General features: G+C 39.6%; 1 protein-coding gene across 7 annotated transcripts in view; it reads left to right on the top strand.

Annotated features, from left to right (window-relative positions):
- khdrbs2 (KH domain containing, RNA binding, signal transduction associated 2) overlaps positions 1-27,183 on the top strand; it is a 63,499-nt gene that overhangs the window by 22,549 nt on the left and 13,767 nt on the right. For 4 of the 7 annotated variants that reach the window (XR_011691413.1, XR_011691412.1, XM_071480872.1 and 1 more), the window contains exons 3-9: positions 611-727; positions 5,104-5,250; positions 12,464-12,591; positions 14,924-15,107; positions 24,886-24,968; positions 25,797-25,855; positions 26,883-26,966. Coding sequence is in view for 3 of the 7 variants with exons in the window: in XM_071480872.1 (XP_071336973.1) it covers positions 611-727; positions 5,104-5,250; positions 12,464-12,591; positions 14,924-15,107; positions 24,886-24,968; positions 25,797-25,855; positions 26,883-26,966 (802 nt within the window). In the remaining 4 variants the exon portion in view is untranslated. The other 3 variants (XR_011691415.1, XR_011691414.1, XM_071480869.1) reach the window with 2 other exon arrangements.

Here is a 27,183-nt window from a genome sequence, read left to right as displayed (position 1 = left end):
ACAGTGAGAGGGAAATGATCATCAGAGCCCCGAGGCTTGAATCTGATAGTTTGTCATCTGGATAGTATTACTTAATTTCCCACTGGGAAGAAACTCATTATTTCTGACTTTATCTCAGCCCTGACCTCTGAAACAGTCTCAGGAACGTTATTGGTTTGAGCCCATGTTCCCTTTTCTTTTTTTTTTTTCAGCAGGACATGCATGACCCTAAACGCCAATAAGATACATGACTAGCGAGGGCACAGTTCAAGCAAAAGGATGGATGCATACTTTATGCCAGACCGCAGATGAGAGTCCCATTCAGCTTTGTGCTACATACAGAGCACAATTATATTGATTTATCACAGGTCACGTTACAGCTTTTTCTCACATGATGAATGGTGAATGGAATATGAGATTATATTGATAATAGATAACTAAGGGCCAGCAAACATATTTTATGTTTAACCTTTTCTCCAAACAGATCAAATTCTTTTTATATCCAAGACATAAAGAGAGACGGCGTGCTTCAGACATATACATGTTTCATTATGTGTCCTCTTCTTACAAACTGTATGTGAAAGCATTGATACGGAGTCTGATCACTTCTTTTCTCTGACCTGTGTCACAGTTTAATTTTGTCGGGAAGCTGTTGGGACCACGGGGAAATTCCATGAAACGATTACAGGAGGAAACGGGTGTGAAGATGTCCATCCTCGGCAAAGGGTCCATGAGGGATAAAGGCAAGGTAAGAAAAATATCGATTTGTGTTGAAATACGGTTGTTTGGCTGGTCCAAGATATAGATCAAATGAAAAATATTTACAGAAACAAAGCTCTTGAAATTCAGCTTGAAAGCACAGAAGAGTATTCCAAAAAATAACATCTGAGCTGTAACTGAGATGAATGACACCCAGAGTAGAATTAATAGCTTTCAGTTGACAAACATATGTAGGAGAAAATGGGGATGTTTTTCTGTGTGTTGTTTAATAGCATATTCTGTAATAGTCAATTATGGATGCAAAGTAATGAATCTCTGCCAAAGTCATTTATCCTGCTGACTTGTGGTCCCCTGGAGCCAAACTTATCCGAGCATGTACACAGACAGGCTGCTGGATCTGGTATTCAGGCTCATAACAGGTCTCAATGTGCTGCTATAGGATTACATCACTATTATTACTGTAGCCTCTGATTCAGACGTCAAGACATGACAAAAGCCCTGCAATCTCACTACCTCTCTGGTGAACTGAAGCTGCATCAATACGTCAAAAACATGTAGCGGGGAACACACCACAGGAGCTCTTACAACTACTTTCAACATATGAGTGTGGTTTTAGTTGTCACCTGTACATATTTAATGCAGTTTTTGATCCTGTCACACATCTTTCTCAGCAGATGGACTTAGTTCTCATGGAAATATAAATGTTCAAATTCTGTTATTTTTTTTGAGCACTTCAAGTTGAAGTGAAAAGTTCATTCATGGCTTTGCAAATATATCTAAAAATACATATGCAAACATACTTTTTTTTTTTTTTTACATATCATACACTGTACTTTATGTACTGTATCTGCTATATAATGTAGTTTTATTTTTTCACAGCCTCCTATTGTAGACTTTCTGTTAACTTTCATATTTGCCTGTAAAAAGCTACAGTCAACTAAATAAAACCAAGAATTCTTCAATAATCACATGGCTTTATAATTAGAAACAAATACCATTCACATGGATTTCCATTCAGGCCTAATTGTGAAGCAGAAAGTCTTCATTCTGACACTGGCTGAAAGCACTGAAATATGTCATTACTATCACATTTTTGGTTGTGCCCTAGTCGTGTGCAAGAGTTCATTACAATTTATATACAGGCATGCAACACTTAGGTTGTGATTCTGCACTTTGCAGCATGCATTATGACTATCAGTGTCTGGCTGAGGAGGACACATGCTGTGTGCAGCAGTGAAGAAAAATAATAGACCCATGACAGTTGTCTCTCACCAAAAGAAGCCTAACAATTGGACTTAGCTTGGTGTTTTCAGTCTGTGATATTGATTTTGTGTACAGTCTGAAGGACTGACAACTTGTGACTGACGCCTAAAGGTTGTGACTGAAAGACTGGCTGCCACTCCAAGCAGCTGGCCACACAGCAGTGTGGTACAGAGATAGCCAGGTCCCATTACATGCAAAAGCACATTGACATCGCACATTTCTGCCATCTCATCCAGTTCCTCTGTAGGGTGCATCAGTCCACTGGTATGGTAATAGCTCAGGTTTGGAAATTAGAGCAGCCCACCCACTCATATCAGACCATATGGTCAATATTGCACCTTGTGCACTGGTATTCGTCTATTTAACACTGTGCTGAGTCATAGCACTAAGGCAGAGAGTCCTCATTTCACCTCTCTGACTCTCCACTGTGCACCACTAGTCAAAGCAAACCCAAAGTCAGAGACAAGTTTTATTTCTGACTTCCTGATGTGCTTATACTAGTGCAAACATATAATATCAATTGATTAAACACTCAGGCAAACTGCACTCATTGTGACTGATGTATAGCTCCCTCTCCACTGCAAAACAGTCTCTCAAACATTTGAATGACAAAGTATTGAAACAACTCACATACACAATCATCTGCGTGTTTTGATCAGACTCGTAATGACTGAGCCTCTCTGACAGAAATGTGAAGCCTGCTGAAATTTTTTAATTAAAGCTGACTTCTCCCGGAGGGTAGAGAACAGCCCTGTGATTAAAGGACAAAAGTTTGAATCTCCACATTGGCTGGATGGTAAAGTGCATGAGTGGCACTCTCATCTCTCTGAATAAAGGTGTCCATGAGCAAGGCACTCAACACCCAACTGCTGCAATGAATATAGTTTTTTTTGTTTTTTTTAAACTGTTTATATTGAGATGACTGAATTATCTCTGCATTGTTCAGACTGCAGCCTCTGCATTTGAAGAAATGTTGCCTCTCCAAGTCTGACATGACTTCTGATTATTTGTTCAGAGAAGAATGGATTTTATGATTTAACTGTTTGCTTTTAAAACACAGTTGAGACCCCGAGCTGTATTACAGATCTTTTAAGCCCTCAAAAACAGCTTGAAGCCTCAGGGAGGGCCCCTGAGGGCCTGGGTTAAGACTAAAAGGTGACTGTGCTTTTCTTGTGATCAGTCTTCGGAACAGTTTGCAGTATAGGAGCTTGGACTGAAATCTTTTGTTTCTCATAGACTTGCTTTAACTCAATACCTCACATCCAAACTAAACAGTCAAATTGTTTTCCTCATTTCTTTTTCACTTGAGTTTGTTTCATTGTTTAGGCACTTACAAGCACAGTTTGAATTGTGCTATACAAACCTCAGCAAAGGAATGATGTTCATTCAACATTAGCAGCGGCGCTTTGAGCTAAATGCTACTCACGGTGTGCTAAGATGCTCTTGATGTGAATGCCAACAGGCTAATAATATTTACCATATTAGCTTGCTAACAGTAGCTAATTACCAGTAAACACAAAGTACAGCTGAAGTTGGTGTGAATGGTTGCAGTTTCACAGATATTCAGTAAGTGAAACCCATGAGAGTTAAGATGATGAAAGTTAGCACAATTCATCCCATAGTCGAGATTTCAGTCTGGATCAAAGTGGTGGACCGACCGGCCAACACTGTCTCTAGGTCGGCTTACCTCTTCCTGTAGCTTTCACGGTCGTCGTCAGTGGACAGAGTTTGCACCACTGGATATTTCCTGCGGCTCTTTTTTCACAGATATGGTGACTTGTCCCTGCAGGAAGAGCACAGGTGTAGCTAATCACATTAACGACGTCCCATTCCATGTCACCGTGTCAGTTACCATGCCAGCAGGCACGTGTGCACGCTGGCAGGGAGCCGGAACGCTGTGCTTTTCCTGCCTGTTGCATTACTGAACTTACTGAGCACCACGTATGGTGACATTTGTTTTTTAATGTATTTAATGAATTAAAAAAAAAAAAAAAATCTGAAAAGGCACTGCGTCTGCTGCTTTAATACATACTATGCTGTATCGCCGTGTTGATGTCTGCATCATCTTCATCGCCCCCCCCCCCCCTCTGTCTCACACACACACAGAATGTGTCTGCATGTTTGTTTTTATTTAATGAACCTGTCATACTCCACCTGTCCACCAGGGGCCCTGAGTGGGTCTGTCGGCCCCGCTAACATGTTCCTCATCGCTAATCTGTATGCAGTCTCCCACCTCACTACCTGTTGGTGAGTGCGTGTCTGTCTGACCACTAAGTAAAGGTCCCTTTGAATGCACTTGTCCTCTCTTCAGTCTCTGTGTGCAGGCAATTTCTGATACATTACCTACATTTTTTTGCCCCATGGGTGTGCCTTGTTTTATGGCAGTATTTCATTCATTTTCTCCTTGGTTTTCTGTTTTTTTTTTTTTGTAAGGGTTCCCACGTCCATTTGACACCAGATCATTTACAGACCACCAACATGACCTGAACTAAATACCATGTCTGTGTCACAGGATGTCTGTCCATTTAAACATTTCCGGGAGCTGTGTCGGAGCGGTGCCTGCAGAGCATTCTTCACACAATCACAACTTCTATCAGAAAAAACTTCACGAACAACATCCCTGGTGCCACACTCTATGCCACCGCTCTGCTACCGAGGCAGTTGTTCTTGTCTTTTTTTCTGTTGTTGTCAGATGAGCTGTTATATATTCTCCAGAAGTTATTACTTTTGAGCAGAAGCACTCCATCTGGCTAGATGTAGATTTTTAACCAAACTAGCAATGATGTCAGTCAGTCCACTACTTTGGTCCAGACTGAGATATTTTTACCACTAGTGATGGAGTGCCATGAGATAGTTCATGGTCTCTAGAGGGTGAATCCTGCTGTCTTCGGGGATCCAGCTGACTTTTCCTCAGGCCTCCATGGGGTTGACATGTTTGTTTTTTAGTAAAATGTCTTGTAAAATGTCTTGTTTTTAGTAATTAGTACATGTTAATCCATCAAGCTTTTTACGTTGTATTTATTACAGTTAGCATAATGTAATAATATCATTGGACGACGTGGATAGGCCTACTAATCATTTTTAATTTTGGGTTCTCGTTTATGGACACAAATCCTTCTCTTGCTTTCTTTTTTTTCATAGGAGGAAGAATTAAGGAAAAGCGGGGAGGCCAAATACGCCCATCTGAGTAATGATCTTCACGTTTTAATTGAAGTCTTCGCTCCACCTGGAGAGGCGTATTCCCGCATGAGTCACGCCTTGGAGGAGATTAAGAAATTCCTAGTTCCAGTAAGTTTAATACTTCACCTTTTTTTTTTTATTCCACCTAATTTTCATTCCTGTGTCATATGTGATCATCGGTCATTACTGCTGACTTGATCGTTTCTCCACCAGGCGTATTAACACAAAGCAAACAGCTCCTTAGTTTATGGCACTCTGCAGAGTATCCAGGGTGTGTTTACATAAGAGTAAGATATAAGCATGAAGTTTTTCTCTGCATTACAACCACTGCTCTGCACTTCAGGCCCTCACTTACAGATGAAAAATTATGTATTCAGCAATTAAAGTGCAGTATGGAACAACTTGCAAGACTCCAACAACTTATAGCCCGGAGAACTTAGCAATAATTAATGTGCATGTTGTGTACTCTTGCTGAGTCAAAGCTGTAAATATTAATCAAGCTTTGCAAATGTGACAAGCCTAATAGAGGGATTGTGCTGCATGAGTCTACTTTATGGAGTTCGTGTGTCTTCTATAGTGAGCCAATGTTCTTACAAGCATGTCTGCTCTCTGAGCCAAGAGGATGATGATACTGCATCTGCACTGAGCAGTTCACACTCTTCCAAATACAAATTACTTTACACCGCCACTGTCTGCCAAAAAAACAAGCAAACGAATACAGGATAATTAATCTGTTCCTATTTTCCCAGAAAGCTAACACATAGAAATGTTTCTGTGTGTTAGCTTTCTGGGACAATACTTGATTTGCTTCCCTGTTAGCTCATCTAGATTTACTGTAACATTAGTGAGGTGAAAATCGAGGATAGAAACAATGTTGACACCATCAGAGTCTCGTGAACCTGTGACTCATGTGGGTGCTAAAAAATTTGCATGCAAAATTAGGCCTGGAATGCATCCAGAGCACATATTAGCTCTAGTTAAAATGTTGTGAAATTCTTCTACCTTGCTGCACACCACATGTGCATTTTCTCAAAAATCTGCATCCCATTCATGCCTCTCTTCACACTGTTCAGTCCACACCAATAAAAGGGTCAGTTGGCTCTCTTGCTCTTTTCAGATCAGCGGGGGCTTTTACATATTGTATCTGATGCTTCATTTGACTGTAAATATACTGGCAGAGTCTCAGCTCTCACTTCACTGCAGTACCTTGAGAAATTCAGTATTGTATTCTTAATTATTCTTTCAGAACTGCAGCCGCGTTTTCTAAATAGCGTACACACAGGATTGGCCGTAATACATTTCTTTTTAAATAGGTGCACTCATTCAATAAGCACAGACAGGTTTTAGGCCGGGCAAAAGTTTCTTTTGTGAAAATCCACCCGCAGAACTAATGATGTGGGGAAACTAGGGAGGAACCAATTCAGTAATATTTCAGTAAGTGACAAAAGGGCTGAAAATCATTACTATGGATGAGAATGCTCAGTTTGGGGACGTCCAAAACCAGTTAGTGGAAGCTGGAAGTGGACAATAAAACCCTAAAATGACGATTCATTACTATGAATGTTAATTCAAATTGAAAGCATGAGTGCCAAATATTAGGGGAAAAAACAACTTATGTCTTGCTTCTTCATCACACTCATTTTCCTTCTTACATTGTCTTTTCATGGCAAATATGGACAAAACTCCCAGAATATTTAGTCCCTAAATTTATCTTATTCTATATGTAAGTGTCAATAAAAACATAAGAATAAAGACAGCACCATGCTGTTTTTATAGCACATGCTCACTGCTTCAGGAATCTCATGGGACTGCAAATAAACTGCACATTATTATTAATTTTTTTTTTATTACTGCACTGTACATTCGAAGCAGTTTGTCAGCGTGACTTGTGAAGTGTTGGTGGGGTTTGATTTGACTCTAATGTAGCAACACAGATTTAAGAATGTATATTTTATTATATTTTGCATCGCTATAATTTCACAAAACCTGCTTCCCACTGAGCTCCCATCTACAAACCAGGAGAAATGAATACACGTCCTTTTCCCCTTTCAGACTTATGCAGTGTGCAGACGTGTCTTCTGTTGTAAATCTCAAATATTCATCACATAAACAAGCCGTGCAGTCATCTTCAGTTAGAATTTGAGGTGCATAGTTAGTGTGTTTCATTTTAGTATTGAGCAGAAACAGAACAGACAGGCCACCAACAAGTGTGGTTTGTCTGACTGCAAGCTTTGTGAGATGACTGAGAAAAGAAAGCTTGTCTTAGCAGGAGTCCTCAGATCTGCCGTGAAGCAAAATCTGATCCGTCCTGTCAGCTCAGAGAGAAAAGAAAAAAAAAAAATGTAAACAGGAATCAGTGGACTACTGTATATACGGGCTGAGAGTGGGGAGTACTGGAGAAGGACGAGCGATCCTGCTCTCAGCTGGATGAGCATGTGGCCTTCATCTTGGGCCAAGCTGCGATGGGGAACAGTTTGGCAGATAGACGATGACACAGATGCTTGAACAAGATATGTGGCAGTAATTTGTTTTTGCATAAAGTCAACCAGATTATGACTGACAGAGGGCTGCTTGTTTTTTACTTTTAATGTAATTTATTTTATCCATATGTTCCTGGCGAAGAAGCCTGTGCAGCAGCAGTAAAGGTCGGTCTGGGTTTGCGGAGGTGAATATTTGATGCTCATCATTATCTGCATTTCTATCTTCAGGATACATCCAGACTGTGCAGCTTTTCTCAACAACACAGGGCCAATTTGTGCCGTGGAAATGAGGGAGGTGCAATTTCTGCTGAGTTAACTTTGAAAGTGGTAGACAATATATAAATATATGCAAATTCCAGGTGTGGAAAAAGGCTCACACTATAGTTCACTTATGCTTTGCTGCATCAGGACATCAATGGTAGCATCCATTCCTCACTGTATTTAATATCAAACCACCCAATAAGCTGAAATGCACAAGTCCAAATCAGAACAGATCAAGATTAATAAATTGAATAAAATAAATCACCAGATGTATGAGATTTTGTGTGTGCGTGTGTGTGTGTGTATACACGCACATATACATATACATAAATGAATCGTAGTCCAGATCAACATCCAACTGAGTTCTTTTGTTAAGAAATGAAATCAGCAGCTCGCACCAAAAAACATACGGTCATACATTAAAAAACTTCACAAACATCATATCAAGATGCAGATTAACAGCTGCTGCAGCTGCGTGGCTGCTCCTGTGCTTTGGGAGGAACATCTTTCAGTAGGTTGTTATGCGAGACGTTAGTATTTTTCAGACCTTCTTTAGCTAAAACAAAAAACAGAACCACGTCTGCTGAGACAATTCCTGTTGTCTCCAAGAGGTGTGAAGTGGTGAGTCTAAAAATGCTAACTGTGACACATAAAGTATAATCTGACTTCTTGAAGTCTCCTCTCTCATCGCTTTGAAATGGTTTTAATAACTTGTGGCCTACACTTCAATGAGCCCATGCAGCACTGCGGACGTGGTGCAACCTGAACTGTGTGAGAGCGTTTTCTGAAACATGCCGTTCAGGAGTTGTGAGGTTATCTGAATGGATGGGGATGACATGAGTCCCATGCATCAGCTGATCTAAAAACAGATACATTTCTACACACGTGTTGTTTGCTGTTGGAAATTGAAATCAGTCTCAGTCTCTGAATCTGTATTACCACTGAATGATTAGCTCTGTCCTCTACAAGACACATCCATCTGACATGTAATAATAAAAGTGATCTCATTATAGTGATATATACAAGAGTGGGGATTAAATAGTTCCTGTAGCTAACCTGAGCTCACCGAAAACGCGCCATGTTTAACCATTAGTGAAACAACAAAGGCCACAGGATATGTAGTATTTAAAAGCTGGCATTGATTTGTTTTGTTTGGATTAGTATTTTGTTTCTGTCGGAGAAATGTATTTATTCAGTAAAATCACACCACTTCAAGCCTCAAGGTTCCAGGGGAGGTCCGGCTTGACAACATCTCCTTTAATTAAAGATCAAATCCTCTGAGACTGATTATCCAAACAGGCTGAATTAATTTTTGGGTTTATTTTTACCCGGAAAATATCCAAGGATATACAGAGCAGTTCTTTCACAAATGTTCCTGTGGCCGACAGACACACGTCACAGATTTATAAGATAATATATGAGAGTGAGTGGTATCACCATGCTTCATGTGTTGACCTCTTAAAAGTCTAACTTTAGCTATTTGAAGGGCATCATCAAGGTCAGGCGCGGTCAGAATCAATCTCAGTGAGCAAACACACTGACCCGAGAAGCCTCAGCATGGGGTTTATCTCTGTGTACTCATGTTAACGCCTCTGTCAACAGTCAACTTTTACAGGCTTTGGCAGATTTGTTGTGCTCTGGATAAGCTGCCAGCTTTCCAATTAAAAGCTCTGCCAGTCTCCTTCAAACCAACAGAACACTGTAGGCCGTATTAATTCATTAACAAGAGGAGCGCATGTGTGCAGTGTGGCAAATGTTTTGGAAATCTACCATGGGGATTTCTTTTTTTTTTTTTTTTTTGTCTTCTACCGTGACATGTGGGTGTGAAAAATTCCAGTTTCGAAATCTGTTCATCATATGGTCCCTGTGTGTCGGTATCCTGTGTAGAGTTTCACAGTATGAGGAACATGATGCTGAGGTTCGGTCTGGTGTACAAACATGCCGCTCTTCAGACCATACAGTCCACTCTGGCCACAGTGTCACTGAGGGATTGTGTCATTTCCCCACTGTCTCATGTCTCGTCACTTATGTACAGTCCACTTTTAAATAAAAGCAAAATACACCCCAAAATATTTCATAAATAAATTAAAATATTCAATTCCGGTGTGTGACAAAGCGTAATGTTCTATGGTTTTATGAAGTGTTGCTTTTAGTGTTTTGCGGCATCAGTACCTGAATAATTTGGCATAGTTGGTCCAAGATTCTGCCAATTATTGGAGAATATCCAACAGTGTCTGGTCATGGAAATGACCAGACACAAAAATGCGACATTTTGGTAACATTCACTCCAGGACCAAAGTCAAGATCTTAGAGAAGATGTTTGAAGAAAATACTATATATATATATATATATATATATTCCTTCTCCCTCAATGAAAAGTGAATATGCAGAGTTTAAAGGTGCCCTGCAGAGCTATATTGTTTACATTCACTGATACTCACCAAGACACAATGTGTTTATCCTCGAGGTTTAACAAGTGTGACGACAGCATTTCCTTCCTCAAAACATTTGCAAAGCAAATTTTTCTTAAAAGTGTGTAACCTGCAGTGTTAACTGTCTTACTCTCTTCCTCCCCACTGCCTTCGTTGGCACATAGTGCACCTGCTGATTATTTGTGTGAGTGTGAAACCACTGGCTGGAATGTGTATCATGTCGCTCATGTGCACATGAAGAAACAAAACAGGGACACACATAAAAACATCTGTCCATTACTGATGTCGAAAAAAGTCAATTTTCAGTCAATGTGCACTGGAGGCTTCAAGTTTCCACATCAGACTTGTGTAAGTTGTATATTGAACCACAACTGGCATCTAAAAAATGTGTCATGTCACACAATCATGCTCATATTCTCACGTCCTCAGAGAAACTTTCCTTCTTCAGCAGACAAATTTGAAAACTCTACTCATTCACCATTCTGCATAAAGAAGCTCAAACATCCAAATGTAGAAAAAAAATCAGTAAGAAACATTAATGAGTAGAGGGGGACTTTTTGACATCTTGTGGTAAAAGCTGAAAACCAGGGAGCTCAGGCTGAAAAAGTCCTACCAACATTATGGAGCTGGAAAAGGGTCATGAGGAAGATGATGAATTATTACTGGAAGAGTGCAGTTGAAGATTTCCCTGCTAAAGTTAACGTCTGATAATGAGTATACAGGAGGAGTTACTTATCACACGTGCAGACAGTTAATTAGCTCACAATTTTGGGTCCACACAAAATTATTTAAATCTAATAATAGATGTTTGTCAAAGGTTTTATTACATTCAGTGTCAAAACTATGCAAATCATTGAGTAGGCAAGTACTCCACTGTGATATCCTCATGACTAAGTGCAGTGTAGGTGGGCTTATAGCTATAACACAATGGAAATACACAAAGGAGTAAAAAAAAAAAAAACCAGAAAAGGTGACACTAATTCACCAGTGTATTATATTACACTGTGAGCTGTAATCTGCAGAACCTGCACACCCATTAATGTTATCTAGTCCTGCACCTATCACCCTGGACAGAATCATATCTCATGAATCTATGTGCAGTTAATTTATTGGTTGGATTAATGTTCACACAAAGATGTCATTGACTCGATGGTTGTAAAGACTAGAGTAAGAGTAATGATTAATGGAGGCCAGGTGAAATTATTTTCAACTCTTTCAACTCTTACACTGCCTCACATTTCTGGAAACTTACTGGTGAAAACTCAAAGTGCAAACTGGGTCTTTGTCTGTAATGACCTCTACGTGTTTTGTTTTGTTTTTTTTTTTGTTTTGTTTTTTTAAAACTACTCAGGATGCGTTCAGGTTTTTTGGGCTTTCTCGCTCTCAGTGCAGGACAAACACACTGACAACCAAAGAAATCAGTTGCTGTCTCTGTTGCTTTGTTGTCATTACAAAGACATTGCGTCCAATGTAGCAAATCTTGTGGGTTTGGTTTAAGAGTTTCTGAGAAATAAGCCTGTTTATCTGTCGGCACTGACAAGATAATGAATACTGCTTTGTCCACTCCGTTATCTGCTGTGTAATGATCCATATCATGTTTGATAACGGGTTGAGAAAAATGGCTCAGAAACGCAAGATGACGATATTCCACACAAAGTTGTTGAAACCGTCAATTACAGGCTGCATGTGCCAACAAAGTAAAGGATATTTTTATGTTGCGTTAAAGGGAGATGAATGGTTTTTGGAGTTAAAGTTTTATGTTTCTTCTGAACATAAAGGTTGGTGAAATTATTTTAAAAAGTTTTCCTGATTTTGTTGGTTAGACATCATTTTGTCTTCCAGCCACACAGAATTTTTTCATCCTGCAAACTTACTGCAAACAGTAAATCCGTAGCCCTTTTGAGGAAGATTTATTGTCTTTTCCTACAATACTTATCCCTCCCCTGCATTTTGTGTCCAAACACAACCAAGGAAAAGAGTCTTCACTGACTATTCAATGCTCAGGAACACCATGTGTTTCCTGTGCATGTCAAGATAATTTTAATTTAATGACATTTGCTGCTGTTGCAAGCATCTGTTGCAGTCAGAAGACAAATGTCCTTGTTTTTTTTAAATCTATATGAGACATGCTGTTTTTTATTCCCACAGGACTACAATGACGAGATCAGACAGGAGCAACTGAGAGAGCTCTCCCTGTTGAACGGTTCTGACGAGTCGAGCAGAGGGAGGAGTGCACAAGGGAGGAGCGTACGACCAGCAACCACAATATCCACAAGGTAAAGTGCTCGTTCCAGATGTGGCAAAATCTGCCCTGAGTGTTTTTTGTGAAAACAATAATCAGGGTTTCTTGATGTTAAGAAACTCTGGAGGTTTCTATTTTAATAAAAGATCTGAGAGAGAAAATGTGATAAACTTTCCTTCGAAGCACATCTGCTCTAAAAACCGAGATTTGTGCTCAAAATTAGTTATGTTACATTGCCAGATTTATAAGTTAAAAATGGTAAATTCTTTTACCCTTACAGGTAAAGACTCATAATGTAAAATCACCATGTACGTACAGTATTGAGAACATTTTCATCATAACGTTGGGGACTTGATGATCAGAACTGACCCAGTTTCAAAGACCTCAGAAAGCTCCCTTTAATGTTTTCATCCATCATTTTTCTTTAGGGATACAGGAAAGACATATGACGCATTACGAGAATTGACAGAAACTCTTATTTTAATTTTCAGATTCAGAGAACTTTATTAATCCCAAGCTTACCCAGTCCATACAAACGACCTCAAAACTCGCAGGCCAACTAGCCACTAGCTATAATGTCAGAGGCAACAGTTCAACTTACATGGTTCAATACAAGAGAGCAACAAGCAGCAAGTAAAATAAATAAATAAAACATTTTCCAGTCCCATTGGCTGATAGTCCATGTAGAATCTTCTATATTATTTTAATTATAGTGCTGGAAAATACATCATCCTGTAGTTTTTGTTACTCATTGATAAAATCAAACATCTAAAAATTGATATGTGATGTATTTTGATGTATTTTATGCAGAACTTTCCCCCTGGTTACTGTTAATAAGTTGTTTCTTCAGATAAAGGTTAATGAAGACATTATACTACATATATATACAAAATACCAGACATTATATTATATAAACTGTTGTTCCAGGCCGAGTTCTCCTCATGATGGGTAAACTCATCTTTGTGTGTAAAACTCATCCCTGTCTCATCACACACACGCCTCAGCAGCTTTGACCTTTCACAGATTTGTTATTCACTGCAATATGATGTGTCATTTTTATACCTTTATGGATAATCTGAAAACTCTGTGTGCATTGTTATGAGTGAGGAATATTTTTAGAATGTAAAAGGAAGTACTCACCTTCATGGTATATTTTCAGGTGATTTAATTCACTGGCAAATGTTTTAATATCCAATTCAAACTCGCTCTCTTCCTCAGGTTGAAGTAATAGTTTTAAACTGTATTCATGTTTTTCCACTTATGTCCTCCTGATAACTTATTACTCTTGATAAACAAATATTACTTGCCCCGCAGGTCAAGCAGACTTCAGGATATAGATGGGCCCAGCTAGAGCAAAACTTCATGTTACAGAGCATTTGATTAGCTTAGCCACGCATGAAGCCGCTCGTGTGAAACGCCTGACTCTTCCAGTCGCCTTTATAGTTCGTTTTTAGAGCAAATTTTCCGTAATCTACCTGAGCCGTGGCAGTCCTTCAGGAGTAAGCAGGTACAGTTTGCCACGGCAGCCTGGCCTAATTCAGGCAGCACATGCAGATGCTCTAAATCCAGCAGCAACACAGGACGCTCCCAATTTAAAGTCACCACCACCACTTCCCTACCCAGATTTTCTCCTTATGGCACACCGATAAGCGATTATTGTAAATCTCCATGAAAAATTTGCACCAGTAATTCCCCTTTGAGTGTCTGTATTTTTGGATCACAATGAGCTGCTACCTAGTAAAGGATGTGCCAGAGGAAGAAAGGGTATCCTAGCCCACCTACATCATGCTGCTGTTAAAATGCAAGTTAGCAGACAATAGATGGCTTTGCGACGCTAAATCCACCCTGCAATCCCCACGGTGTTCACGTGGTCCTGCTGCTGGACAGTCGCACTCCCATGAAAGAAACAATCCACCTTAAAGTCCTTCGGGCCTTTTATGTCTCTCTGTTGGACAATATTAAATACGTCTTTACTCCCTTTGAACACTGCAGCTGTTTGACTAGAACCTGAGTGTATACAGTAGGCAGATGGAGATGTGATTTTGCACAAACAGTGGCATCCATCGTGTCAGTGAAATAACCACGCAGCATCCTACGGGCATGTTTGCAGAGCAGAGAAAGACACAAAGTGACACTCTTCAACCACTCTCCTCACTATAAGATCAACCACCGTGCCAGCAGAGGTTACCACCAACCTCCAGCTGCGGCTGCCTGCACGTACGCAGCGATAAGACGGATTTAACGGGTTTCCTATTGTTTTGACTCCACTTTTTCACTGAAATCACTGCAGCTTATTTAGAGATGTTATGAAGTAAAATTCTTCGGGCAAACTCATGCCATGTCTGTCCGCTTGTTTGCTTTACCAGGGGCCACAGAGGCACAGGAAGGAGTGCAGCAGCACCACGGGGGACAGCTGCAGTGACACACAGCAAAATCCCCACGACTGTTTTATCGAGGGAGGTACAAGCTCCGAGAGCCAGGGGGACAGCAGGGAGTGCTGGATACAGGGTCCCGCTGTTAGCAGTCACACATGAATCATACGACGACTATGTGAGTCCAATCCTCTTTGCGCGCGCTGAAAAGTATAGCTGATAGTAATTTCACTTGAACTGTGTGTAAATCAGACTTGGTTTAATCCCCTTTCATGTGATCTGAGTGACTCTTCCTTTACATGGAGAGCGAAGGCATTCAGGGGCATGTTTGAAAAATTAGGGCAATCAGGGAATTAATGCAACATTGATGTAATTAACTTCAATTTTAAAAGCGTTCTGTAGATTTTATAATGAACTTGGATCTTCTATGCAGCCCTTTGGTTTCCATTTATTCCAACACAATATTAAAATCAACTTATTTGACTTAAACATTGCTAAGGATAAGTGATCCATCCTAGTGAATATTACATTGCCTTCACCCTTTGTTGCTATCATTGAGTGAAATACATTTGCAAGTATTATTTGTATGCATAATAATGTATATTTATATGCATCATGCATATTTATATGTATTTTTTGCAAGCAGGGATTAATTTCTCTCTATCTAGTTTTATGTTGCTGTGCAGATTTGCAGATAATTATTGCACCAAACTGGATGTAAAACAATTAATTATACCAATTGGCTCAGGAAATTCCTGTTCAAAAGTAAAATTGACTGATAGTCAATTGATTGACAGTCGTTTGAAATATCTTTTCTGCCTATTAAAAATGTTCACCTTGAAGAAAAGTGTCATATAAACACAAACTCATGAAGCTTTGCATTGTGAACAGCTGCATGATTAACATGCAAAAAAAAAAAAAAAAAAAACTGGACTGGTTGGACTGGGAAATTAATTCAACACTTGGGTCAGTGAGGGGTTGAAACTTGGTTGTGATTGACCAGTGAGTCCAGTCCTGGCAAGCCCATGCAGTACACTCTCATCCGCACCCTGAATGACAGGTACACAGGCCTGTAAAGAGCCAGACAGATGCTCCTCTGGCCCACTGATGTGACGGCCCACCCAGATTTGTCGCCGTAAGCTGTAGGTAGTCACTTGACCAGTGGTCTATCAAATATTCGTTCACTTCACTTCCATATTGAAAAAAAGACCCTATTTAAAGTATGTTTGTTGTCAGATCTTGGAAATTTCCCAAGGTCATTTTGAAAAGACTACACAAGGTGAGCTCTAAGTTTCATCCAAATGAAAAAAGGCAACACTTTTACCAGTCTATTTCCTCAGAGCCTTCCTGCTAAGCAAAGCCCCCATGTGTGCTGGCAATTGAAGATTGGGCTGTCTGCATGGGGAAATGCACAAGCGCAGTCTCATTACCAAACCAAATTGAGTTCTGATGTAGAGCCTGTGTATTTCTGAGGAGTGAGAAAGCGAGGCATTTCTTCTCTTTGTAATTGGAGGGTGGGAAGGAGGGTGGGAGCACCGAGACTAGGGGATTATAGAAAGATGAGTTTGTCCTGAACATTTTCTTTCCTCATATCTCACTTTGCTATTTTTTTTTTCTCCTACATTACACGATTTTCTTTGAGCATGTTTCCAGAATGTAGCAAGACCTCTTTATGCCAAGGTCCATATTTGTTTGTTAGTTTTTTCAATCACAGAGTATACAAGATGCTGCACGGCTGGCTGTTATTCCCCTACAAGAAATCTGTACTGTACAGGCAACTGAAACACAATAATAGATCAGCAGCTGGAGCTGCATCTTTGTTGTTACATCCTGTATTTGTCTTTGGGTAGATGCTGGATGTACTGTAGCGTGCATGGGTATCGTGTAGATTTCTCCAGAGACCGCTGATTGATGGACTCTGTCAAACTGCCAGTCTATCTCACAGAAGCGATACTGTGAGAACGTCCATAATTGTTCCTAATCGAGGTTGGTATTGATTTAAAACTGCAAAGGGAAGTATGAGGAAGCTGGCAGTTATCATGTATCGCTGTTTGCTTTATAATTTATGAACGTTTTCTCTTTATCTGTCTCCCACAAATCTCACCTTGCTGTATCCTTTACTCCAGCACTCGCTTTTCTTTGTTCCTCACAGAGTGTGGCTCTTCATTCGATGACTCACCTTAGCTTTTACCATTCAGGTGTACAGACTGCAGCCCATCACTCAATGAAACCACATAAAGCAGCCCTGCCAAAAGCAAGAACAGATTTGCACCCTTAAGTGATGTTTTTTCAGTGTTACGCAGTGAAGGACTTTAAGGCCAAATTGGCTGAGATCTCCCTGTTTATTGAGGATGTTAAAGGATAAAGCTGTTGATAATTTTATAATGCTCTTACTGTCAGCAAATTCCATTAAAAAACAAAACCAAGAATAAATTGATCCTACTTACAAGTATTATCTGTGTATCCAAAGCCGGATGCGGCTTATTCCTCTGTGCCACGAAGCTCTATTATTTTGCAAAAAACTATTAAAAACAGTGAGCCGCACCGTTGCACTCAGTGGTATTTTTCTTCATTACACAATGAGTATGGGTGCTGTAGTTTATTTCACCTCCATTCCACCTAACGTGTATTAATCCACAGCTGAAAATAGTCCCCAACAAAAACAGATTTTCCCGTTTGAGTAATAATTTCTAAAAACCACAGTGCCCAGCTGTTGTAGTAAATAATTTAGCCCTTAAAAAATAACTTTTACCAATATATTCATCAAATAAGATTTTAAAAGAAACATCAGATAGTTTGACAGAGCTCTATCAGTCACATGACTAAAGCCACTGCTTTGCTTCCTGCATCACAGCATTTTGGAGTTGCACTGTCCGTCATTCCTTTATGCACAGCCAATACAACAGTTATTAATACCGTTGCACAGTCTGCTGCCAGAAACCAATTTGCATAGGATTGCTTATTCATAACCAGCACATACACATGTAATTGTGCATGCGCCCTGTAGTTTGCAGTCATTGCATAGTGAAGGAATGACAGACTATTGTTTACTCCTCACTTTGGGGGGAAGTTCCCATAAATATTTGCTGTGTTTCTGCTGTGGAGCAGGTTATCATGTAAAAGGGAGACTGTAGTGATTAATGGCCTCTGTCACGCTGTCAGTGTCGTAAAACTAATGCAGTGACAGTGACCATTATTGTGCGTCTAAAAGGATAGCAGCGATTCAGATGTGAGGTGGATTGCAGTGTTCGCTGTGGGAGGGAGTGTGAGGCGGTTCAGCATGTAGAAATGTAGGCATCACCTCCATGGAACGAGCTACAAATACTACTACAAGTTGAAGTCAGAAGTATTTCGTCATTTACAGTATTTACAGCCGATGCAGTTTTCCAACAGATTCTTCACACGTCGTCATATGAATCCTCCTGATCTAGAGATTGATGAATGTCAGGCTTTCAATTCTGAGGAAAGACGTTAACACATTGAAACAGCCGTCACTGAATCATCTGCTGTGTCTGCTAGATATACACATACACATACACATACATGTCAGTGGGCTTTTAGCATCAGCTCAGATAAACCTATTCAGATATCCATAAAGGATCAATCGATCATTAGGTCAAAGCGCTTCTTACCTTCCCACCATGACCCTTTGATAATAAAACAAACACTCACAGATTAAAAGCGCACCATACACTCACATGGTGGTCAACCGAAGCACAAGGCTGTTTCTTGCTTTCTGGTTCACCCTTAGGTGATGTCAGGTCATGTGATGCCTCGAAATGAGACATATTGATAAACATCACTGAAAATTTAAACAATTAATGATGACTTGGCTTTCTTAAAGTCTCTGACACTTATTTGACACATTCATTACACCAAGAAAATAAGTAATCAGCCACCCATCTGCATAGAGCTGCAGATTGAATTTCACCATCTGTACTATAATGTAAAAGGGCTTAAAATGCAGATCTGATATCCATTTGAAAGAGGCCTGTTTTCCACTGATAAGCAATCAGCCAATGTGTAAAATTGTGTTATTAATTGTTTTACAATTGCACCGGAGAAAATGTCTTTCCACTACTGAGCTCTTATAGTACAGTATGTAATCTGATGCGGCACTATTTTTAATATAATGTATTTTGATGCATTTATGAAAAGTGAATGGTTTTGGACGTAAAACATTATGTGCAGATATTAGTTTTAGTTTCAGGGAGTCACTATTCTAGTCTGCTCCTTATAATCCATCATTAATATGAAAATGACCTTATTGAAACATGTCATTGTAGGTGTACTGTTGAGGTATACTTGATATTTTTAAACAAATGTTACTGAAGGAATGTTTCTAATCCGCTAGACGGAGAAGCAGTGAGACATTTTGCTGTGATCAGTAAGAGTTCTTCCATGTGAAAAGTGCAGAGGGAGATTAAAGATGTGATTGATGGCATTTTGTATAGACTGGGACCATGGCTTCAGTTTAATGTTAAAGATCAAATCCCATCTGGATCAAATCTTATCTTTTAATGTCAGGGCTGATGATAGAAGAGAGGAATCTGAGAGTGATACAGGAATCTGTCCCTGACAGCAGACCATGAATTGTACAAATTGCTGGTAAAAACTGAAACGCGATGCTTGGTTTTTAAACCTGAGCCCTGCAACCATACCAAAGCTGTGCGGGAAATGCCATAATGTGATTAAACACAGAGCTTTGGGAGGCTTTGAAGAAAAAAAAAAAAAAAAAAGTCTAATCTATCTACAGTGAAAAAAAGCAAAAGGACACCCTTTTGAAATGGGGGGAAAAACTCTCCCCATATCATCTATTTCATGAGCATAAAAGATGCGTGAGATTTGTGAGGTTCTGTATATTTCTTGAAGGAGAGCAGTTTCTCAGGCCACCTTTAAGGACGGTATGCACATCTGCTGTAATTGCTTTATAACAATGGGTTCAGATACACTGCTGAGTTCACATTTGTAAGATTAATTATGGAAATTCTCCATGCAGAACTCTCTTGTTTATTAAAACAGATGTATGACACACACTTGCACTCAGATTATTTAATACAAGAAAAACTCAGGTAGAATGCATAATGGCCTTGGTTGTATCATCAGGGACTAACACTTGCTGGTGAGGGAAGAGGCAGACAGATGCAGTTACATCTGATGCTAAACTCTGCAAGCACACCAAGTAATACCATTTGTATAGAGAGAAAGCCTCGTCTGATTTGTTTATCCTGTTCTCCAGCCTCCTTGAAGCCAATATGACAAACAAGATATTGTTTAATGTCACTAAAGGAATCGAGGTTCAGCCTCATCATAATTATTTCCTGTGGTAAAAATTTTTCTCAAATATAATTGTGGAACACTTGGAGTAAATATATCCAAAAGTAAACTCGCACTTTAAGTGTATAACAGACAAACAAAAGGTTGGTGCTGATTGAATTTGCACAGGTAGAAAGCAGTGAAGAGTAGCATCTATTCACTGAGACAAAAGGCTGCAAATCTCATTTTGCTTCCCATTCTGCTGTGTGGAGAGGCATTCACAGGCAGCTCCCTATGAAGATCAGTCACTGTCAGGGGACATACAGGTTGTCAATTGATAATGAAGCACAGTGCTAAGGGCCTTTCGGTTCCCGCTGTCCTAATTACACTGAGCTAGGACTCTCCACCCTTGTGTTAACATTTGATTTATTTCCTCTGCCTTGTTAAAAGGGACCCGTGTTAATAGTTTATACAGTTAAGTGTCAAACTAAAGGAATCAAGCCTCTTTAATTGGGGCAGGTTTATTTGCACACGCTACCTTGTCCAATCTGAATGCAGCCTGTGTTGTGGGTCGGACTAAGGTCAGCACAGAGATAAGTCATTGTGATGAACGTTTTGTTTTCTTTGAGCTGACACTGAATATTATTAAGGCTTTATCATGCATTACATCTGTTGCATAGGTTCTAAGTATTAACTGCCTGTATTTCAAAATAAATTAGTTGCAACCATTTATGTAAATCTTAACTCAAGGCCCACCTACTAGCTTTTTCCAGAGCCTTCTCATACATTTTATAAACATTTACAGGTATAATTAATCTGAAATATAATTTTAGAATGAATTAAAAAACGGATGCTAAACAAAAGGTGCTGCTTCAAAAGTCTTATGGCTAATCATGCAGAATTTATCAGCAATATGCTCAGAGTAAGATTTGTGCATGAGGGAGAATCGTGAGCATAGCAATGATTTGAAAATGCGAGAGGATTGTCCTCTTACTTTTAGCCGTCTGAATTCCCTGAGCACAAACTCAGACTCAGAGCAGAGCACAACCTGTTCAGATTGACCTGGTCGTGAAGTGTCATCCTATTAGACTCCTTCTTCTACTTTCAAAATAAAAGCGGACATTGGCCATGTTAGCTTGCTATTTTTAGTGTAATTTTCTGACCCAGATGTATGGTTATGGTTATATAATTGAAAACAGTTAAATGAATTGTAACCATTATAAGAAAAACATTTGTGAATGAGGCTCATTTACACCTCTGAGCAGAATGCTGCCCTCAGAAATCTAATGAGCCTGATATGGGGTGGTTCATTTAATGTGATCTGATATGAAAACTAATGGTATGAATAAACTAGGTAATAGTAAGGGGGTCAGTTGGATCACCAGAATATGGCTTAACTTCACTCCACAGTGCAAATTGATACAACAATTGAAATAAATGATAAAGCAATAAAATACAGAAATCACATGGTGTCGTTAATAGTCATATTGTTGCCAATCGTGACAGTTTTTCCTTTGACTTTGAAAAATAACATGACTTTGACAACCAGATGTGGGTGTGTCCCAAACTGCTCAAAGAAACTGAGAGAAGAGACTCAGAAACCGGCACATGATACTTTATGCTCAGATCTATTTCTGCTTTCACAAATCCGGGCCTAGACGCTCTCAAATGTCAACCTGCAGACTGAGGTGCACTCAGAAATTGATGTTTGTTCTTTCTGAAATCTTTTGTCGTCAATTTTCTTTCTTCTGCCATGCCTAGTTACTATTGCTAAGATATGACTGGACCATCGCTGCTCAGCGGTGAGGTTTAGCAAACAGTTCATTGCTACAATTATTTATATTACCATAAATTCAGACTCACACAAGTTAAATTGGATGTACCAACTTTTAAGCATTACAACAAAACTTGAAAGTAAGTGATGACCTAAAAGTCAAGTAAAATATGGGAGCAATATTTCTTAATATTAGAAAGTAAAAGCATAAACCAGACAACTGCTGTGTCAAAAAACGTAAACAGCAGCAGGACTCAGAGATAACTTTATCTATACCTTCCTCATGCTGAGCTGGGCACACACACATCTTCCCAGTAAACCAGCAGCTACAAACAGTACGCTGAGCTATGATGTGTTCAAATGAATTCAGTGACTTATCATTTATTTAGTTACTTACTTCTTGCAACACTGACATTTTTATTTTATGGGTCTAAAAGCAGCACAACCTTTACAATGGCTCACATTCACTTTCCTGTGTTTCCTGTGTTATCTTAACTTTAGGTTTATTTTTACACTATATTTCACTGAAATGAACCCACTTCAGTGTGGATATAGGATTGCTAACAAAATGGTCAATTACTGAGATATGCAGGTCTCTGACTCCTGGCGCCTTTCTGGGGAATGACTCGTGCCAGAAAATGAGAAGCATTGGATCCCCTGAACAACTTAATCCCTGACATAATCCCTAACTTTAATTTAGTCAAATTCATGTTCACACAAATAAGGCCACACAGTGGGAATCAGAATCTGCATTACCCCACAGACAAGGGCGAGTGTGTACAGTTGTCAAAAATGCACTTGTACGTTGCTGCACTTGATGTCCTTCACACAGATGGGCTGCTTTTGTGTCACAAAGTGTAATCAAGTATAATGCAAGACGGTATTACTCTACTGTTACAGGCAGACGTGAAGGAATGTTGTGCTGTTGAGACCCCGTCTGGCATAAACCAGCTTCAGTGAAGCTTCCAACGCATTTTATCCTGCTGATTTAAAATGCATTGGATCCCGAAAAGGAACTGAACACTTGTACGTATCATGGCGGAGCTTGATTTGAAACAGCAAGCTTGGAAAGGATTAGAAGAGATTAGATCATGGCTGAAAAAGAAACATAAGCACTTTAAACTCCACTAAATCTCCTTAAATGAGCGAGATCCAACAATTACAAGAGCAGACAATAGCGAAGTTTACTGTTCGGCACACACTCTGGCCTTTCTTCAGTTATAATGTCATTCAGGTTAAGCTGTTTATGTGAGCCTGTGGTCTGCTGGGACTCTTACCCCTGCTGTCAGCAATAAACCATTTCACAGAATATTGTGTGGAGTTATTTCTACAGACAGATCAGAGGTGTAGGTTTGGTTTATATCAGTCTAGCAAATAACAAAATATGATGAAACTGGTTAGTGTGCAGTAGCCTACATGATAATGGCAATGGGATGAAACTTAAGGAAGAAAGTTATGTAATTTGCTGTTTTATTTTTGAAATAGCTCAATTACAATTTTTTGTTTCCTTGGTAGAGACCTGATAGTTTCTGATAAATAATGTCTATATCTGATGTTCCTCTCTGGTCGCAAACAGCTCCAGCAACCTTCTGCAATACGATATGGAAGCCTGGGAGGAAAAAGTCAGGGTAGAAAGTCACAAGCACTTGCTTCTGCTCATAAAACGTAATTGGTGTGTGTGCACAGTCCTATTTGAAAGTTGCTCTGATGAGGGAATCAAGAATGTGACCAGCTCCTCTCTTCTCTGATCAGCTGGACAGTCAAAGGACATCGTGCTGTTATACAGGGATTTGGGGAGTAAATCAACTACAACTATAAAAGTGAGATGGACAAAAATAGCCCAGTATTTTGAAAAGTGTGGGGGACGTGTCCACCCTATCCCCAGTGGAAATGACACCCTTGAGTGACCAGAAGTAAAGAGATGAAAGGGCAGAGTCGAATTGATGATGTGAACATTATACGCTTTATGCAGATGACAAAAGGACTGAGATGTTCACATGCCACAGTAACCACTTTAAGGTTAGTGTATTTGATATTGGAAGCTTCTTAGGCAGCTCTTTTGTGGTTTCTTCTTCTAACTGAGTTACAATGTTTACCTGAATTGTCCCAAAACCAGGTTACTTGCATAACTGGGTTGAGAACTGAGTCCTCTGTAGATGTAAAAAGTCACCAACTGGATTAGCAGCCTGGGAAAAAAAGAGTCTGGGACACAAGACAGAGATTCACAATAGGAGTAACCTTTACACTACAGACCCTGGGGAGAAAGAAAACTGCATTTTGACAGCTTATTCTCATCACATAATGACATTACATTACACATTGTCAGTATAAAATGCAATGCTGATACAGAATGATCCTTCCTCTGCCTTTGAAAAGGACAACAGTGCTGTGTGTTGATGACAAATATACAAACAAGAGTAATATGTAGGTGTTTTACCTGCTTTACAGCTGCACAGAATACGGTCTTTTATTTTTTATGTGATTACCAACACTTAGAGGTGTAGAGCAGGGACATTCTACAAAACATCTACACAAATGCTCAGAAATTTAGGAGGTCTTAAATGTGTGCTGCGTGCTTTTTAGCCACTTTTATTGTTATTGAATATGACTGTAGTTACTTGCTGGCTTTTTGTGCTGGTTTTCTGAGTAGCTACTTATCAATAGCTGAGATCCATATTGCTGTTAAGACTCAGAAGGTGTCCATTAGGCTCCACTGGTGAGACATGTTTTCCCTGAAAATCTCAATCAATAATCTCTGCTGGACATGATTTTTTCCTGTTTCCTCCCCTATTATGGGCCCAAAGTGATGGACTTTGCCTGTGGAACTAAGTATTGATTGTTTCCATATTCATCTCTAACCAGTTAGTATGGATAAAGATGAGGAGATAAGTCGACTTGAACGCTTACAGTGTGTTTCCTCTAACAGGGCTACGATGATGGATATGGTGGAGAATATGATGACGAGAGTTACGAAGCCTATGAGGATAACTACAGCAATCAGTCAAAGAGGTGATGTTTACTCACAAAAGCTGGAGAAACCAAAAAAAAAAAAAGCTTTTTTTTCTCAACCAGCATCTGTCCACTTACAGCACAGCATGAGAAAAGTGCTGTCTTATGGTTCATCATCATCATTTTACATGTCAGCATTGCATACTGTCTGTTCAGTCGTGGTAAGTGAAGTAACTTCCACTTAAATTACATTGTTTACTCACAAGGATAAGGATAAGTCTGGTGATGTTTTATATATATCATCAAAAGAGATGAAAAACCAATTAACAACGAATTGATCCAACTAATAAGTCTGGTGTAGGAAAACCCTGGTGTAGCCTTTTCCACTGTGCCACAGTGCTCAACTGTCCTCCATTAACTATTAGAAACATATCGGTGTTAATCCCACATACACCATTCCACTGTTGTAAATACTCACTGGAGCATTAAATGTGTATTAATCCACAGCTGAAAATAGTCCCCAGCAAATGTACTCCTGTTTCAGTAATGTTTGCTAAAAACAGTGCCCAGCTGTCTAAGGAAATTATTTTGGTTTTTTTGGTTTTTTTTAGGAAAAAATATACAATACAATAAAAAATGAAGTGTGTTTGTGACCCATTTTTTTTTAGAGATTTATGAGTATTGAATGGGCCTTGGGCGCAAAGACATGCTAGGGGAGATGGAAATACTGCAAGATGCATGTCCTGTTTTGGTTTTTGTGATAGGATGCATTGACTTGAAGACAAATATAGAAAAAGTACAATATTTTTTCAGTAAACTTCCACATCCAACAAAAGAAAAAAATGTGCCTTTGATTTGACTGTGATGTTTCCACTCTGTCTGATTTAGCATTTCAGAATATTACGAATATGGACATGGAACCAGTGATGAATCCTACAACAACTATGGTAAGAACAGCTTATTATGTAGCCTGCTTAGCAGAGCTCTGTTTTGTGAGCTAAACATCACTGATCCAAACATGGGTCACAAACCTTTTAACAAATATGCTCCTACATTATTTAAATTCATTCTTGATAAGAAAAAAAAAAGTCTTGGCCACAGAATCCTGGCTGCTGCTGCACTGATTTTTAAAAGATGTTTCACAGCAGAGAAACAAAGGAAAAAAAGCCTTGAGCTTCTGGACCACTTCTAATCATCCTCACCCAGGGAGCCGCTCCTGCATGCTTCACCCTCCCTACCTTCCCGACTATGAGCTGCATTTGACTAGAGCAGCAAATGTGCCAGTGGAAGCTCAGGGGGCTAACCAGTGCCTGTTGTAAAGGTGGAGTGTTTTGCCTTTTTGGATATGTGCCCTCATAGGCTTATTCCAGACAGGCTGTTCCCATCGGCTGAGTAACCTCTGCTGTGCATACAACACCGCTGTCAGGTATAAAGAAATCTCTCCAAAGCACCAGCCGCGTCTTCCAATTTCCCCAAACCTTGAAATGAAACATGCAAAGCTTCGATTTAAGCAAAAATGTTAAAATCACCTGAAGTGAAGTTACAAGGTTATCGCATGACAGCGGCGATAAGCCGGTTGCCACAGTGGGTTTGCAGGCTCATTCATTTTCAGCACAATGAGTTGTGCACTGGTGTGTTGAGGTCAGACCAAACCAAAACCAAGGGGGCAATGATTTGATTTTCTGCTCCATAAACACTTTCTTATTTGGAAGCTGTGCAATGTGCCATGCAGCAGAGGTGGCCATCTTTATGTAATTTGGCTCTGAGGAAAGAGCTGCTGACTGTCACATCTCAGTATTGGTCCAACAGAGGGCAAAGAGCTTATGAAATTAATTTTCCGTGGAAAGGAGCCTCTGTAGGCTTTTCTCCGCAGAAAATTGTGAGATGGTAGTAGACAATACCTGTGTGACATGAGCTCTCCCGGCACAGTGAATGCAGCGGCTCTCTCCAATGTGTTTTTAACTGTTTTTGCAGAGGAGGAGTGGGTGACTGCCCGTCCCAGTCTTAAAGCCCCCATTTTACGGCTGACAAGAGGGGGCTACAGGAAACATCCCTATGGTAGATACTGAAGGTGCTCCAGATATGTGACCTCCAATTTCAAACTGTTTGTAATTTTTTTTTTTAATTCTTCATAAAATGTTGTAATATTTACTTGTTTGTCCGTCTCCCTAAGAAATTGAAATTAAGAAATAACCCCATATAGCGCATAAATCCACAAAATCTAATATTATTGCAGCATTCTGTTTTGTTTTTGTTTTGTTGTTTTTAATTGAAA

Source organism: Trachinotus anak, unplaced genomic scaffold, assembly GCF_046630095.1.
Source record: "Trachinotus anak isolate AG129_WGS33_773 ecotype Australia unplaced genomic scaffold, CSIRO_AGI_Tana_v1 ptg000007l, whole genome shotgun sequence".
In the NCBI taxonomy this organism is placed as follows: Eukaryota; Metazoa; Chordata; class Actinopteri; order Carangiformes; family Carangidae; genus Trachinotus; species Trachinotus anak.
This window is presented reverse-complemented; position numbering and strand designations above follow the sequence as displayed.